Raw genomic sequence first — 18070 nt, forward strand, 5'->3', positions numbered from 1 at the left:
AGGTTGAATTAACCTTCCTATTACCTTGAAGCTAACTCCTTTTACAGCTCACTATTTCAAGACAGGATGGATCATTTCCACTTTCTCTTTCATATCATCCAGACAACATTGACCTCTTTCACTGACTGTTATTATTATTATTTTTAATTATTATCGTTATTAAGAATTAACATACATTTTATTAAACTTAGTCCTATTAAAATATCTACAAATAAAGCAATTATGAATATTTCAGTAAAGCAAGCACAGAAAAATAACACAACAGAGAAATGTTAAGAGCTCTGCTGTATGGTTCATTATATTTTGACATTTTCAGTATAAGACAGAGAATAAACATACTTTTTCCTTAATGCCTTAGCCAAAGTCAGAGGTTAGCATAAGAAAGCGTTATGTCGTGCCCATGTGGAGTTTGTAGTCGGACAGAAACTAATGAGATATATACCATTAAATTCTCCTAACCTATATTCCATCATCAATTCAGTGCCGTACTATCGGAGGAGGAAACAAGGGTGTTACTTTGACAATAGGTTTCTAAAGTGTGTGCTGAAGGCTGTACTTCAACACAGTTTATGACAGTTACTGTGGGTAGAAAATTAACAGCTCCATTAAAGTGTGATAGTTTGTGACACCTGTCAGTCAAGCACACATGCTCCTGGACTATTTCTCTTCAAAGATGCTCTTATCAATATTTTTATATTGACAATGGAATGCTGTGTAAAGTGAAAGGAGTTACTCATAGTGGCAGCCCAGCCAACTGTATCAGGGCCAATACTAACATTATTAAGCAGTTTGGGTATCGGCCAAGATGTAGTCCCTCCTCCAAAGTGCGCTGAAGAAGGGTCTAGCTACTCCACATAGCATTCAGGGATGGGAGGAAAACGTGCTCTGGTTTAGTGGCATTTCTTTAAACCAATCAGGGTGGGTGGCGCTAAACTCCGCACAGAACCGCTGCAAAATAGTCATGCGAGAGAAAACTCAATTTGGACAGGCAGTCTAGCTAGCTGTCTCAATTTACCCTGCAGAGATCTGAGGAGCAGTCAACAATAGTCCTCGTAAATCCACCGAATTTAAAATTCCAACACAAAGGAAGCGGAAGGAAACTTAAAACACATGCATCCGGCGGAATTTCCTGCGGTACCGGAGCAATCCCGGAAGTGGAACGTCAAGGATATAGACTAGCCATGATGTAACCAGTCCACATTAAATACAGTGTCTTTGTTAATGTTATTCTAAAATTAAATGTTTGGGGTCGATAAGACTGTACCAAAGATGGTAGAGCTGGAGGCTAAAAGCTTTGGATAGCTCAGCCTGGCTGAATGCAGAGTAGTCCATACAACAATTTTGTAATTCCTTGACCTGGGTGAGAGGATCCAGCAGGGAATTCACTGGCACTTGCACACAGAGACGAGTCAAAGTCCTGAGAGCGCTGAGTTTTGTCTCTGAAAGGAGGCTGAAATGAGGTGAAAAAGGGCACAGATGGTGGGATATCCAAATAGGGAGCATGATGACTGAACTGTTTGATGTGATCAAATTTTTATCTGACGAAAGGAAAGGCTTTTGGAAAGCTATGTGTAAAAGTGCACACCACTTTGGGGGAAAGCAGATTAGCGGAAGATTACCTCTCCTTTTCCTGTGCACTTAAACGCCACATCTTAAGCATTGCTCAGATGTAGCTGAGGGACAGCCCCTGCTGCAGTTTATGTATAATAAGTGAAATCATAAAACGTTATAACGTCATAAAAAGATAAAGTCAAAATTATTCAGTTTTGCATGTCTTTTTGCACTTGATAGAAAGATTTAAAAAAGTGATTTAACTAAATATAAATACATATTAAACAGTTCCTACTCATATAAGCTAAGGACAGAAGGCCTCATATTATGGAAGCTGCATTGCGAAATCAAAAAATCATTGAGTTAAATCAAAACCTTTCTAAGCCCCTCTAGAATACTAGTTGCATGATTCATATATGACAGTGCATTATACAAGATGTTAACCATTTCCTGGCTATCTGTTTTCTTGTCTAATGAATAACTCTCTTTCCCTCCTCTGTTGGCTTCTCTTTCTTATTCTTTACTGCTGCAGATGTTTGATGGATAAGGGGTTTGTGAGGATTGGGAAGTGGTTCTTTAAGCCACATGAATTGGAAGAAAAGTCTTTGGGCAACAGGTAAGAACTTTCATAACACACCCATGCCTCATTGATATATTGTCATTGGACTTCTTAAGCATGTTTTATGTGCCACAAGGTTTGTTTGAAGTCCATGTGTATATGACTGTGTGTGTGTGTGTGTTTGTGTCAAAGTGTGATACAGCGAAGCAGCGTGCATTGGTTTCATGTGATTCAGAATTTGTCTCTTCTCCTCTCATGTCCTTGATGTTCCAGCGGCTGGCTCGGGGTGTGAGACTATTAAATACCAGGACAGTGAATTGTGGTGAGAGGTGAGAGCCGAGCTGAGTCGAGCTCTCACAGCTCTCTCTCTCTTTGTAAGGCGTGTGTGTGTGTGTGTGTGTGTGTGTCACTGTCACACTGTGTAAGTGTGTAGGCAGACAGAGACTAAAGCAGAGTAAAAAAAAGAGGGGTGGGTGTGATGACAGTTGCTCAACTTGTTGCTTCAGCGATTATAGTCTGCCCACTTCAGCTTCTCCTGCTGGTGAAGATGCAATATTGCTTGCATCTCTAATGTAACAGTGCTTAAATGCTAAGTATTCAAGTGGGAAACCACTTAGCTGTCAATTTTTCTTACTTCAGAAATCTGTTGGAACAGCAAACACAAACAAAATCCTTTTATTTATATTTACTTTGTAGTTTTTGAACTGGAAAGCCCTTAAATTGCATTGTCATTCAAATGTGCTGCAAATTAAGAGATGCACAGGAAACTCACGCTCTGGAAAGTTGCTGACACAAGCGCAGTCTGCTGTGATGCGCTGTAGCAAACTTTTAGCTGGGTTTAGCTGTTCAGAGCAGGGGGAAGTCCCTCAGTGAGGCTCACTACGTGACATCTCAAGAGTGTGTGTCATTTGTATTGCGTAGATATAGTGTTTGCAGAAATACTGCGAAGAAGCCTAGACGTGACTGTGACATGTTTTGTACCTAAAAGCACTCTCATGGTGAAATGTACTGCACACACAGGTGATGTATTAAAGTAAAAAAAGCTGAATAAATGAGTGGAGAAACATAATAGATGCAGGTGCTTCCATGCAGAGCATGAGGGGTCACTGAATGGTTTGATGAGAATGGAAAGGATGGGAATCAAATGAACACTTATGCTCTACATAGACACCACACTTCTCATATTTTATCTCTCACCCTCTCTGGCCACACAAAGTGACCCCAGTTTTAATTACCATGGATGTATCTTTCTGCTTGTTTTTGCTTTTTAGAGGTTGTCACATCTTTAAAAGGTTCTCTGTACATTTATTGGGTATATTATTCTGTTTGACAAGTTACCAAATGGTAGCATGAAGCATAGCGAGTCACTGCAAGATCAGTAAATAACATTTGTGATTTGGGAAGTAGGAAGGTGTGAAGACAGAGTGTGTGTGTGTGCGTGCATAAATACTGCATGCATACAAACACATGTTGAGATTCTGTGCAGACATTTCTTTTGTACATCATGTCATTTCTCTTTGTTTTGACCGCTCTGTATGAATGTGTTGTCAGCTGGTACGCCCCCTGCTGAGCAATGCTGACTTGTTCTGTCTGGGGGGAGGGAGGGAGGGAGGGAGAGAGAGAGAGAGAGAGAGAGAGAGAGAGAGAGAGAGCGAGCTTCTTATGTAGATGTCATGCTAGCTGTTTCATGCTTGCACTCTGCGGGTGTCGCGTGTATCAAATCATGTAAGTGAACCATGGCATTTTTTCTTTCCACATGTCTCTACTGCTTGCTTCTAGCACACATGCAAACACACATACTGTCCTGAATGCCCACACACACCATCCCTCGTTCCCAGAATAAAAGTGTTGCCCCACAATTGACAGTGTGAGCCCTAAGGATCCCTGCAGATCCCTGGCCGTCAGTGTTTTCATGCCATGAGGGAACATTGCTCACTTAGGCATACACTGACCTCCTGCCTCAGCTGTAACCAGCTCCTTTGTCTCTTCTTTACTCCCACACTTTGCCTTTTATCCCCAACAGGGGGCGCTTCAGTGCTAATATCCATGCCATGCACCCTTACCCGTGCCAACTCCTGTGCCTTGGCGCTGCCGCCTTTGTCAGGCTTATCTGGTGTTTATGGCATATGTGTCCCAAGGGCACGGCGAGGATTGGCACATCCAGGACACATCCAAAGCAGCACCCCCCCCCCACACACACACACACACACACACACACACCCTCCCCTCTCAGCACAACACTCATGCTCTCTTTGTGTCTGAATGGGAGGAAAGCACTCTGGGTTGGTAACGGATTGCATCAGACGCTAAGGGGAGCGAGAGAGAGTGTGAGAGAAGAGGCTAGGAAGAGCAGGGAGGAGGCTCAATGTGTGTGGTGGGGATCAGAGAAGGCGGGGGGTCGTAAATTAATCATTACTATAGACAGCTGAATGGATGTATTATGGTCTGTCTCTCTCATTAGTTCAGACAATTCTATGCTTGCCAAGTACCCTACTGTACACAGTATATTTCTTAATCTACGTGCATTCATTCACATTAATGGCCATATACTCATGTATAAATAATGTTCAAATTTTATAGTGTAATAGAAAAACAAAAAATAATAAGTTGCTCTGCCTGTTTAAACTACTTAAATCCTTAGTTAACCTGAGAAAATAAGCTTTTTTTTTAATACAAGTCCTCTCCTCTCCTCTCCCCAGGGACCAATGACATTGAGATATTATTAGCCATCTCCTAGGCAACAAACATTTGGTGTTAGGCCACATCACAAGGTCACAGAATCTCCAGAAATAAAAACAAAAAATACACATGAAAAACATTCCCTCTTTTTACACTCCAGATCCACTTTTTACCCACACTCTAACTTGTACAAAATCCTCCCTAATATGACAAAAAATACATTTAATCAAGTTTAATCATAAACAGGCAGACAAGAAGAAACAATATAAAATATGAAACAGAATAGTGAGCGAGTAAGAAAAAATATATGATTGGTATGTGTGGTTAAATCTTTCCCCCAGTGCTTTCAGGGGCTCTAAGGTCAGAAAAATAATGTCTGAACAATAAAGCATGTAAACATGTTCTAATAGAAATCCAAAATATAATATGAACCTTAAAATGATCATAATGTGGGACCTTTAAAAAATACTTGAACTCACAGTTGCAGTAAATGAGAGTAACAAAGTCAAAGTGCTTCCACCTCAGGTGGCCTTTGTTCTTCATCTTCATTCAAGATAATTTGACATGTTGTGTGCAGCATGATGGCTAATGCATTAATAGTTTGGTAGATTTATAAAGAAGGAAAAGGACCTTGTACTGGTATGATGGAGGACCTTTAAGGCCTACATTAATACTTGTCAGGGATCTGGTGTTATAATTTAGGCTTCTTTAACTTTTATCACAGAAGAAAGACGATCAGCGTAAATATGTGAAATAGTTGATGTGATGTATGGTGTGAAGATTTTCTTACTGGTTGAGTAGGGGGCCAGCTGATTATTTGACATGCTACAAAGGTAAGTGACAAGAAAGAAGCCCCCCATGAGTGACTGATGTAAAAGATGGAAGCTTTCGGACTGACTGGCAGACAGATGGATAAGGTTAAATGAGTTGGACTGGTAGACTGACTAATATACTCTGTGACTGGCTTATAAAGATCAGGGGTGAAAAAGGCTCTAATAAAAGTTTAAGGGTTTGGATTTAGAGCATCAGGATTTAGAAAGAGTGTTGAGTAAGGAATTCTTAATTAGTTTTTCAATACTTCAGTCATTAAATACTTGTTAGTAGCACCATTACAGAGAAGACATCCTGTCCAGTGTCCTCTTGCTCTTTATTATTCTGCCATCCATACTTTTGCTTTGCAATCAACTACTTATGCAAACATTAAAGCTAAAAACTTCATTTAAATTTCAAGATGTTGAGGTTTATAATTGAAGTCAATGGAGGGACTAAAACCTACTTCTTTCACAACTTGTCCTAGTTCTTCAGGTCAACTATTACTACGTCATTACTGAAACATTGTGGCTCCCACAGACACATTTGCATAATTGCAGGTGTTCTAGAAATTTTCAACATTAGAATTACAGTTTCTGCAGAGCAATAGGAAGGTAAGGTGTGTTCAGGTGGGGGTTCACGTCAGAAGAAATCCCTCTGTCTTGGCATTATTTCAAAGGAGCTAGTGCAAAGCCGCGAATATGTAAATGACACTGAAGTGTATGTGTGGGTAGGAAAAAATAACAATACAAATACTTGCGCAGTCATTTATGAATTTGACTGTTACTATAATATGTGCTTCAGTCAATAGTAAAAAGGCTTTTATAGAGAAGTCACTGGAAAATCCACTGTATTTATATACAGCAGCTGAGATCTAAGTGGTGGCTCATTGATTGACTACATGCACTGTGAGCCATACAAATATTAATGAATCAGACAGTATCTGATGTTATGTCATGTATATTTCAGTGTTATTAAAGTCGTTCTTTTGTGCTTTTAAGATAAAAGTTCAGAAGTGCCCCTCTTTCATTCACCCTTATTAAATATTTTGATTACTGAAAGATTTGCATTTTCTTCTTTAAAGCGTTTGTTCTGCATGTGTCTTGGGCCTCCCTAGAGACAGAAAGCAGAGAGCATGTGATGCACTATCCCCCAGATTTCACAATAACATTACCAGGTAAAACCACAGAGAGCAAGAGAAAGAGGAGGAGGAGCAGGAGAAAAAAAACCCACATAGATCAATAGAGAGGATGGTGATACATCACAGCAACATCCTTTTCCTCTTTTTTAATTAGGACCGCAGATATGAAGGTAAAAGCCAGTGGTACCTCAACATATTCACAGTCATTATCTGCTGTTTTTCAGGACTTACAAGAAATCTAATTTCGACTGTGATTTTCTGTTTCTTGTCCCCATAGAGAGGGCGATGAGTGGGCACAGTTTGTGTCCTTAAGCACCTTTTCATTGTGAATCCATAGTTGGAGCAGTGTTTGAGCACAAACATTGTGATCGCAACACTGGCTAAAACCACCCACTGGGGGCCACTGAATAATACATCAAGCTGACTGCATCCCCCTTATGCTCGTGTTAATACTGGTGTGTCATGTCTGCGTGCAAGAACATATGCACATACCTGCATTAGCCTGAGAGTATTGGTGTTTTGGTCGTATGGAATAAAGTTATAGTGTGGGTGCAGTGGAAGGACTTTTACAGCATGTTTGTGAACATGCAAAGAGGGTAAACATCTGTTACATCAGTCCACCAGAGCAGTGTTGACGCTATTGTGTTTCCAAGAGATGTGTTCAGAATGTGTAGTAAGGGTTAGGCAGCTAGAAGATGAAGATAACTCATAATAGTGCTGCTGTGGTGGCAGAGAATTTAAGGTACAGATTAAGGAGATTAATCCTCCAGATTTGAGAGAATCTAAGAAAACGCTATCAGCCTGCTTAGTGCATATGACTGTTAATGATATCTAAACACAGTTATCACATTGTGGGCTTTAGGTGCCTCTAAAAGTGCGGGGAAAAAGCTTTGTGTGTGTCTTCTTTTCTTGTACAGTTTATTGATTTCTAACTCTAATCTTGTTTAATTTTTTCCTCCCACTGGGTTAGACATGAGAGCATCCCCACAACCGAGATAACCATTGTTATTTTGTGTGCATGTGATTTTACACACAGATGCATGTGTGTCAAGTCCATGATGCATGTCGGGCGTTAACCGGCTCCCCTGCTGGCTGGCTGGTGGCGTTGTGATGGGGTAAAAAGACACAATGTCACATGAACCCCAACACAGTCGCTTTGTGGCATTCAAACATGCGTGTGATGCACATTGTGTGTTCACATGTTGTTACAATAACTGGGTTTATCTGCGTGAATTTGTCTTTACATGCATACCCTAGACATTTGCACACATATGATAGCCGATAGCCTACATTTTACTGTATTTACTATTTATTTATTGTACAGTTAACACTGGCATATAAGCTTAGCTGTACATATGAAGCCAAATGAAGTGTGTGTGTGTGTGTGTGTGTGTGTGTGTGTGTGTTCATGTGTTCTCCGGCTCTACATTCCCTGATTGATTTCACCATAAAATTGTGCTCAGTAACCACCCATTAAAACTCTGATCTCATCGATATGTATGCAGCAATTGCAGTGCGTGGCACTGAATCTCCTCCTCTTTCTCTCACACTTGATTTGCTTTCCTCCTAATTTCCTCTTTATCCTTCCATTTTCCCATTCCGTCTAGGTCTTGTTCATGCATCTTCATTTTTCTACCTCACTATGTCTCCATCTTTATTGCTGTTCTTCTTTCTACTCTGCTCTTCCTCCTTTCTTCCTCCTCTCACTTCTTTTTCTCAACCCCCCCACCCCCTCCTTTCCTATTTCTCTGCCTCCTCTCTCTATCTCTCCAGTACTGCCAGCCCTGAGGCGAGTCTCAGCCATCACTCCTCTTCATTTATTAATACCTGTACTCATACAGCCCAGCAGCACACACAGCTGCCTCACATCTTTGTCCGCTGTGCTCACACACATATACATACAAATATACACACACACACCCTTGCCAGGTGCACATATGTCCCCCGAGGATGCAAGAAGCCCAGTGTGTCCACACACTCACACCCGCTTACTGTGCAGAAAAATGCCCTTTGTAAAAGGACAGGGAGCATCAATCTCCCAGCTGCGTCAGCCTACAGTTTGATGCTCTTTTTGTAGTTCTCTGTTCACAATTTTTAATCAGATAATGTTCATCAGTAGCCTTTATAGTCTTTGCTTTGTAATAATTCAGGTAGATTTTAATTGAGAGCACCAAGGTGAATAATTATTTACCAGCACACAGTAATCCCAGCTGAAATATCAAAAGTATCCAACAGCCACTAATTCCGCTGGATTACTGTCGGATTTTAAGACAGAGAAAGATAGACAAGGATACAAAGAGAGAACAGATGATTTCCAACAATGATTCGGCGCTATTTGGCCAGAGCTGCCGTTTTTTACGAGGGGACTTAAGGGAGCCATATTTTTGTCCACACATCAATCCCGATCAGTGCCACACATCTCATAAAAATATATAACAATATAAACAGAATTATCAACACAGAGGGAAATGAATTGTAATGGATGCTTCATTTCACAGCCTTATTTAATATGTGCTGTGCAGCCAGAACATAACCTAGTGAAATGCATACAATTCATCAATCAATCAATCAGTCTATGAAAAAACATAAAAAACTTTCCTAATTTATTTGTCTTAAGTGCCCTTAATCATTTCTATACATACATGTAAATTACTTAATGAAGAATCAGTGCAAATTGTAGCATGTGGCTTTATATTTTTCAGTAGAGCGTTAAACATCCTAAATGTAAATTGTGACTGTGCATATATGTATGTCAGTTAGCTGGACTGGTACTCTTGACTTGCAGCTGTTCCCCTGAGCTTCTGCATGCAGCTATATATAGCTCTTCATATGTTATAATGATGCACTGAAGACAAAGTTGGAGGCCAGTGACATTGAAAGCATTTTGACTCATGTGTTGTACAGATGTGATTGGTGGAGATGATAGACTTGCTTTGTGTTTCTGACGGAGGGTGTGTGCCTGTAGGTGCGATGGTGTGCTTGTGTAAGCATATGTACAGTATGTGCTTTTCCTCCTGTGACTTTGCATCATTGTGTTCAAACCACCTGTTATTATAAGGGTATGTTTTTTTCTCCGGGAGCATTAGGAATGTTTATGAAGCATAGAAAATGTTCCTCTTCCCTCATTGGGTGCCCTCGACGCCATCTGGAGGCCGCCATGGTCAACGCCACAAGATCTTTGGCTCCCACAAGACCGTTTTTAGTTCTGCCCATGAGTGACTGTGGAACTGGCCATTTTATTGAATTTGATGATCCATTACAGCTCAAATGGAGGCCCAGCTCCCTCAGGTCAAAGGAGATATTGCATAGGCAGCAGGGTAATCACAGGGAGATTACAGTATCTGCTGACTTTATTGTCAGTGTGATATATACAAACCAAGAAGGTAAGGAGCTTTATAGATTAAAAATATACATCAGTGGAGCCATCTTGGTAGTTAATGATGTCCAGCACGCCCACTGGTATGTAGATTGCAATAAGGCCCCAACAACTACTCCTCTGTGATTTAAAAAAAAAAAAAAAAAAAGGAGCAATGCATGATGAACCATGCCTGGGCTGCGTAATAAAGAGAGCACTGCGGATGTAAACATGTAGTCACCACGATCAGTCATAAGCAAATGAGGATTTATACCTGCAATAAGGAGCCTGTGTGGGAAATGATGAAGATGATCAATGTAGGTAGAGCTTAGCGAGGCTTTTACAAAGACACATTCTGAGTGTTCTCTAAATTGCTGTTTGGAGAAAAGCACTCATCATCTGTCATGCCGCTGCACGAAAGATATTCATGTTGTACATTTGTTTTTCAATAGATGTGATTCATGGGTTTGTTTAATCTCAAGTTTAACATAGTTAAATGTAATTTTTGATTCCATTTAAATCTCAAATACAATTATGTTGTGAAGGTAAATGTGCATGTAATGAAGTTGGAAAGATATTCAGTGTTAGAGTACAAACTCATACTGCAAATTAATTCAAGATTTTGTCCACATATGTCTGTAATCAGCTCACTGCACACACACAGAATAGATTGCTGTACTGTTCTGCCTATCTGTCGTCTTATCATCTAAGCCATTACTGCCTTCTGTCCCCAGTGAACACCTATCATGCTCCTTCTCCTTCTTCCTCCACGGGGAGAGCAACGTGTGCACGAGTGTGGAGATCGCCCAGCACCAGCCTGCATACCACATCACAGAACACCACATCCGCCTCGCACAGACCTCCATCTCGCCAGTACAAGGTACAACCACAAAGCCATTGTTTTTTGCCTATTGATTATGTACACAGAACAAAACAAAAATTATGTTCAAGACAACGTGCCATATTTAACAAAACATGATATGCAATTATCAAAAAAATTTAGTGGAAGACGTATTCAGATCCTTTAGCATTACCACATTGTATAAATACTCCACTGCAAGTGAAAGTAATTAAGTATCAAAAGTAAAAAATACTCAATAGAGAGAAAAATAGCCCCTGTGAATGTTATGCTTTTATATACTGATGTATTACAGTAATGTGTGAGTAGAAGTGTTTGGTCAAGGTGGCGTTAATTTGAACAATTGTATATACTTGTGAGTGTTTTGTTTTGTTTGTAAAAGCCTTAATTTGTAACATAATTAGTGTCTAAAGATAAATGTTGTGAAGAAAAAAGTACAATATTTTCCTCTGAATAGTAGAAGTATCAAATAGCCTGAAGTGTAAATATGGAAGCAAAGTACAAGTACCTCAAAATCAGTACTTGTACTTAGTACTAAGGTCAGTACTTGAGGGTACATTTACTCAAGTACTGACCTTAAATATGATTTTGAGGTACTTGTACTTTACTTCCATATTTACACTTCAGGCTATTTGATACTTCTACTACTTACAGTAGTTGCATTCCAGCACTGCAAAACAGTAGTTAACTGATTTTATGACGACTACATAAACCTACTTATGGGCAACCTTCTGCAAACTCATTGTATTTACTATTAACCTCCTCAGTGTGTATTTTTCTGTGCAATATAATGAAATACAGCAAAGTTAATGACAATATTTAAGGTTGCTGATTACACCATGCTATGCACCATTCTTCCACTCTGTTTTATCCATCTGCAGTGATCCTAAGTCCATACGGTTTGAGCGGCACTCTAACAGGTCAGGCTTACAAAATGAGTGACCCGGCGGCACGGAAGCTGATGGAGGAGTGGAGCTACTTCTACCCTATAGTACTTCAGCAGAAACAGGGAATTGGGGAAAAGGAAAAAGAAGAAGCAAGCCAAGCCTACAATTGCACCTGTCACGCAGCAGTGGAGGTCATCGTAGGTATGGAAAAAGTCAACATGTCTGTTGGATTTAAAAGAGCGTGGAACCCTCTGTCTCCATGTAGGCAGTTTGAGCTGAGGTATTAGTGGATGGGGTGCTATTGAAGTATGCTTTGGCTGCTGTGATCCTCAGTGTTTTATCACATCTCAGAGTGAAAAGGGGGAAATGACTGGAAGGGAAGAGGGAGCAGTAAAGACCAAAAGGGAAGATGGGGAAGTGGAGGAAAAAGCCCCCAGGGAGGCACTCTAACAACTTTGTCTAATCAGTCTGATCCCTTCAGCGTTGGTTTGACCTGATTATAATCAGAACTCCTATGCATACCAGTGGCTTTTACATATAAGAAGAAAAGTATTTGCTGCCTGAAGAGGTGAAGAAGTAAGTGTGAAGGGATTTAAGATGATATGTTTTATATGAGCGGTGAATGTGCATGATCACATTAATGGATAAGGAGCAAGTGCATTGCACATAAAGTATATAGCTGCTGTACTTATTTCCTTTTCTTTAGCAAATTATAAATGAATGATAGGTTGGTGAGTGTGAAGACATACATTTTAGGCACAATAATTGTTATGTGGGTATTGCATAATAATAATAAAAAAAACTGCTTTAAGATGGTGTTCAATAAACCTTGCCATTAAAAATGAGTAGCGGCCGTCCCATTGTTTCATAACAGTGAATAATGCCCTTCTTTTCATCTACTTAGGTGGAGTAAGGATGACCTACCCAGCTGCTTTAGTGCTGATAGCCCAGGGGGACCTACCAGTGGAGCAGCCTCCACCTGTTCCTGCAGCTCAGGGCCTCAGCAGGGAGCCAAACCACTGCAGTGTGCCGCTAACACCGCCAACGTCACCGCAGCAGCCCTGCTCGGGTAACAAAAACACACACATACACACCTTCCTGCAGGACATTTCATGCAACATTATACATGCATGTAATCCTGTGCTCTGTCCTGCATTATGACATCTGTTCCACCCTTTTTGTTTTCAGCTGACAGCGGCTTTGTGACCTCCGTCTCCAGTGTCCCCACATCGGACAGCAGCATGGGGGTCGCCAGCATCAGCCCAAAGCATTCCGCGAAGAAGCTAACCCGTCAGGTAGTCCATCAGGCCTGGAGGGAGTGCTATCTCAACCAGCCACAGCACGTGTAAGTTCAAACCATCGCTGAGTTTGTTTCCTCTGCTTAGTGTGTTTATTATGGAAGTGCAGTGATGCAGTTGAGCTGGTGCACTCATAGATCTGTTTGTTCCCTGCAGATCGAATCCACCAACTGACGTGACGCCTAAGAAGGAAGTGCCAAATGGAGTAACCACGTGGGACTTTAACGATCTGGGAGCGAGAGCGTCCTGCAGCTGCTCCAGGTACCACAGAGCTGCACCCAAGCTGTTCAGTATCAGCATTATACGTATATGTACAGTATCTGAGATTTCATGTTTCGCAAAGCAGATGCTCCAACAAAACAGCTTTGTTAAGAAAGGTTTTTGATTTAAGTCAACATACTATACAGTCTGAAAAACAAAAAACTTAACGTAAATTGTAGTAAAATGCTGTAATTAATGCAATTCTAAGTGTCAGATCACAATCTAAACTTAAATAAAACAATGACTAATATTGCTCAGCAGAAAGGAGACAGATGAGGACAATGAATGGGAACTGGTAGTTTTTTAAACCAGTAATAAGAAGGAATATAGGTGTGGACATTTCAAAAACTCAATAATTACTTTAAAACAGAGGGTTTTCATTAGTTTTCTTTTCTAACCTGTAATTTGACTTTGTTACAGGTTGAAGCAGCAGAAGTTGAATCTGACCACCACATCCACTGCCAACCCCCAGACTAGTGCCAACCCCACTCAGTCCTCTGGGCCGTCATTATACCCTCCCTCGCTGCCCAAACATAAGACCAGTGATAAGACAGAAAAGGCTGACAAACAGTCCAAGAGGCCAGCCATGATCCCCTTCCACCACCGTCTATCAGTCACACAGGAGACCTCTCTGGAACAAGATTCTTCCGGAGGACCCCAGCTTGGGGGTCTTGTGGCTCTGGAGCCATCCTTGGAGCCTCTGGCCGCTCTGTCAAGCTGCAAGTATCCGAAACCCCTGTCCAATGGCAGAAAAGCCCCTGAGTCCCTTCTCCATTCGCCCATGTCTCCACTTCCGCCCACACTCAGCCCACACCCACGAGTGCAGGACCCAGAGGTCCTAGATGGACCTCTGGATATGCCGGTCTGTCAGGATGGGACTTCAGGGTTGGGGTTGATTACCAGCGAGACAGCTGTGTATACAGCTCTGCTTAAACAGAGGGAAAATGGAGCCAGCTGGTGGAGAGGCTTCAGGACCCCCAAGACTAATAAGACTGACTACAGACCCTGTGAACTCCCCGCTGATAAATTAGAGGAAGTGAAGACTGAGACATCAACTGAGGGAACTCCGCTAAAAAGGTAGGAGAGAGGGGCGCCCTGGTAGCTCACCTGGTAGAGCGTGCGCCCCACGTACCAAGGCTCAGTCCTTACCGCAGCGGCCCAGGGTTTGATTCCAATCTGCGGCCCTTTCCTGCATGTCTTCCCCTTCTCTCTCCCCTCTTTCCTGTCTACAACTGTCCTATCAATTAAAGGCCAACATGTCCAAAAATTATCTTAAATAAAAGAGGTAGGAGAGAGACACAACATCAGTGTTTTGCTAAATGTTAGGTGCAGGTGGGAGAGGAAGAGCAGAGAGTATCTAAGAATACAGATAACGAGATTGTAAGCTTCTGGAAACATTGGATAGTGCTACCTGAGCCAGGGTCATACAAGACACAAGCATCAACAAAAAAACTATTACCTTTGTCAGGTAGTACTGGAGCCTCTGTGTGCAAGAAAGAAAGAATGAATTAACTACTACTACTACACATTATTTACTTATTTAAATGCATTTGTCTCTTTTTCTCCTTCAGACTATACACACAGACGCACAAGAGATTTAAAATCTCAGAGGATAGGTTGAGGGACCACATCCACACTTTGGGCCTGTTTCAGCAGCCAGGTGTGGAGGCACTGCGGGAGCCTGGGGATGATCCCTACGACTTTAAGGAAGGAGACATCGAGTACACTTTCTCCTCTTCCAAGAGGTTAAAGGCTCAAGGACGAGAACCCAGCAAGAAGGCTAAGGTAGGACAACACAATGCAGTAATAGTTAAGATTCAGAAAAACTACAATCAAAACTTGTATATTAACCACATGCACTGTGGCACAAAATGCAGCATGTTACACATCATATTTATGTAATCTTTTTTTTAAAAAGGGTCTCCTGGCTTTAGGGTTAAGACTGGAATTGATCTGAGAATATTCTAATTTTCTTCTAATTCGTCCACCAGGGAGAAGAAATCACCAGCAATGGAGCACTGCCTGATGGGAACGATGCAATGTCCATTTTTAACTCAGCTCCAAAATCAGGTAGCACATAGCTGCCACCGCCATCAACATCATGCCCATATTTCAGAGTGCAATTATTCATGGTAATTTGGAGCCATTGTCCTGAAGTTGTTTGTGTTGTTTTAGATGAATCAGGTCAGGATGACGGAGCTGTCAAAGCCAACCCTTCTCTGACCAGAGAAAAAGATCTGGTGGTCAACATCTCTGATCTAGACAACATATTTGATGAAGATGAGGAAGAGTTGGGGGTGAGGCATCACAGTTTACATACTATATTATTACATATATTTATTTAGTTTTTTTAACAAACAGCATGTAAGATATACTCTGACTCCTCTACAGTTTTATTTCTAGCAAACATACTATAATTAGCAGTTTAAGGATTTAGTGGTAACAAAGGCACAGATATCAGATATTAGTATAATTCTCTCATTATCCATTATGTTTTATGCTTTAATATTCTGAAGCCGAAAATATTGTATTAATATAAAACTGATTGTCTAATATTATGTGTAATAATTTATAGACTGTTTACCCCAATCAGCACTCAACCAAGCTACCAGTATCAACAGATGATCGCCCTCTGGGGAAAGAAGGGAGAGCTGCAGTACCTTATCCATCAAGTGAGTCAGTTTTATGAGTATTTAGTATAATACTTTTCTGTCGAACTACAGTTTTTTTTGTATGGAACCATTACACCTGTGTTCCCTCTCCTCCTCCTCTCTTCTCTTTCTCCATTTCTGTCTCCTTTCAGCAGTAGCAGACCTCCAGAGAATGTTTCCCACCCCACCTTCTTTAGAGCAGCACCCAGCCTTCTCTCCCATCATGACGTATCGTGACACCCCGAGCCAAGAGCCCCCTGCACCCAGCGGAGCAGCTGACCACCTGCTGCCTTTAGCCTCCACCCAGTTTACTGAATACCGGATGGACATTGAGGAGGGCATGGCCAGTCCCAGGCAAGAGGATATCAAGGTGAGGAGAGGTGGATCGATCCCTAATTAACAGCACATATAGCAGCATATTTAGCTTTGTGCGTCATGCGTTAAAGCGTGAACTGAGGAAATTGCTCTCAAGTATGGGAAAAGGGACTTGACTGGTTAATTACTTTCATAAATTACTTTTATCCATTTAAAACTCAGCCAAGGGAAGTCAATACAAGGACTTGTTGACTGACTGGCAGCTGGTCAGGCTCACACCTCATGTTGGAATTGTTTCACTGATACCTGTAGCTCGCTAATTAGCTATCTCAGTGTTGTGAGACAGACATCTGTACTGATTGCAGCTTGGAAATGCTAATAATAGTGGCCACTATTAGGTGCATTTGCTCGTCAACACAACAACAAGGATTGTTAGTGCAACTCAATGTTGCATAAAACATGCAGAGATAAAAAATTCAATTTAGCATTATAATTGATTGAATCTAAGTAAATAAATGAAAACTGAGTGTTAGCTCCAGATGTGATAGATTTTTATTGTATTGTACCACAGCTTCTATTGTTTAGATTGGGATGTGGTATATAATCAACGTGTATTCAGCCTTAGTTGGTGTGGGGAATATCACCTTCTAAATGAGAGTGGTCAGAGGAGGTTTGCCAGACTTTCTCAAGCTAAATGTCAAAAGGATAGAGTGGGCACATAAACAAAAACCAAAACTGGACACTTGAAGAGTCTACTGTATATATTGCTTTCTTTTGTGATATGTTGATAGCTAGGCTAAAATATGTCATAACAAGCCAAACTGTTTCATTGGGTGACATGTTCCTTAAACATGGGTGCTGTAGTTTATTTTAGGTCAATCCCACATACACTGTCCTGCTGTGTTAAATACACTGGTGCACTAAATGTGTTTTACTCTGAAGCTGAAATATTTACACAGTAAATTTTAACAGTTTACCTTTGTTTGAGAAACATTTACTGAAAACTACAATGCCCAACGTTTTAAAGGAAACTACTCTGCCTTTTTAGAAAACTAAAGTAGATATTGTTTGTTGTTTTTAAAGATCTGGCCAGGGGCTGAGAACTCATTGTTGTTTTTGGTCTTTTTGTGTGATTGTTGACAGTAAGAACAATTTAGAATACTGCCAGCCGTATCCTTTAAGACCATGACAGTGACTTTAGTTTATTCAAATGGCCTGTGTAGTCCAGAGATGTGAATCAAATATAGTCAAATCGCATTTCTCATATAGATATGTCACCAAATGATAGACTCCCCCTTTATACTTTTTTTGTTTTTTTGTCTATGTCACTAAATGATAAACTTATATTCTTCCATGATATCTTCTGTATCCAGCCACAAATAGGCTCCTCCATGTTCGGTCCATTCTTCTGCCTACCCAGCCAGAGTCTACCACCACTCAAGATTCCCGAGCAATGCTACTATCGTCCATCCTGGGCCCTCATGCCCAAAATGGAGCATTTCCCAGTCATGCATCCCCAGAATGCTACTTTCCTTAGAGACGGATACACGTGAGTAGTCAGCTATGACAAGCTTTTGTGACAAGTATGTGCTTTCTGAAAGATGAATATGTAAATTTTAGCCTCACTAGAAACAGTGCCATTATCTAAGGATCCTCTGTTTGGGTATAAGGAGCAGTATGTCTTTCAAGAGCTGCTGCCCAGAC

General features: G+C 41.0%; 1 protein-coding gene across 5 annotated transcripts in view; it reads left to right on the top strand.

Moving 5' to 3' along the window:
• Window positions 1–18070, top strand: part of LOC144531919 (mediator of RNA polymerase II transcription subunit 13-like) — a 74574-nt gene that overhangs the window by 46721 nt on the left and 9783 nt on the right. For 2 of the 5 annotated variants that reach the window (XM_078272324.1, XM_078272328.1), the window contains exons 4-16: window positions 2084–2167; window positions 10830–10975; window positions 11836–12042; window positions 12746–12910; window positions 13030–13186; window positions 13296–13400; window positions 13821–14477; window positions 14972–15185; window positions 15392–15470; window positions 15576–15697; window positions 15976–16072; window positions 16204–16421; window positions 17740–17915. In XM_078272324.1, the coding sequence (XP_078128450.1) occupies window positions 2084–2167; window positions 10830–10975; window positions 11836–12042; window positions 12746–12910; window positions 13030–13186; window positions 13296–13400; window positions 13821–14477; window positions 14972–15185; window positions 15392–15470; window positions 15576–15697; window positions 15976–16072; window positions 16204–16421; window positions 17740–17915 (2427 nt within the window). The remainder of the gene's footprint in view (window positions 1–2083; window positions 2168–10829; window positions 10976–11835; window positions 12043–12745; window positions 12911–13029; window positions 13187–13295; window positions 13401–13820; window positions 14478–14971; window positions 15186–15391; window positions 15471–15575; window positions 15698–15975; window positions 16073–16203; window positions 16422–17739; window positions 17916–18070) is intronic. The other 3 variants (XM_078272325.1, XM_078272326.1, XM_078272327.1) reach the window with 3 other exon arrangements.

The sequence above is a fragment of the Sander vitreus genome, chromosome 16 (genome assembly GCF_031162955.1).
Source record: "Sander vitreus isolate 19-12246 chromosome 16, sanVit1, whole genome shotgun sequence".
Lineage (NCBI taxonomy): Eukaryota > Metazoa > Chordata > Actinopteri > Perciformes > Percidae > Sander > Sander vitreus.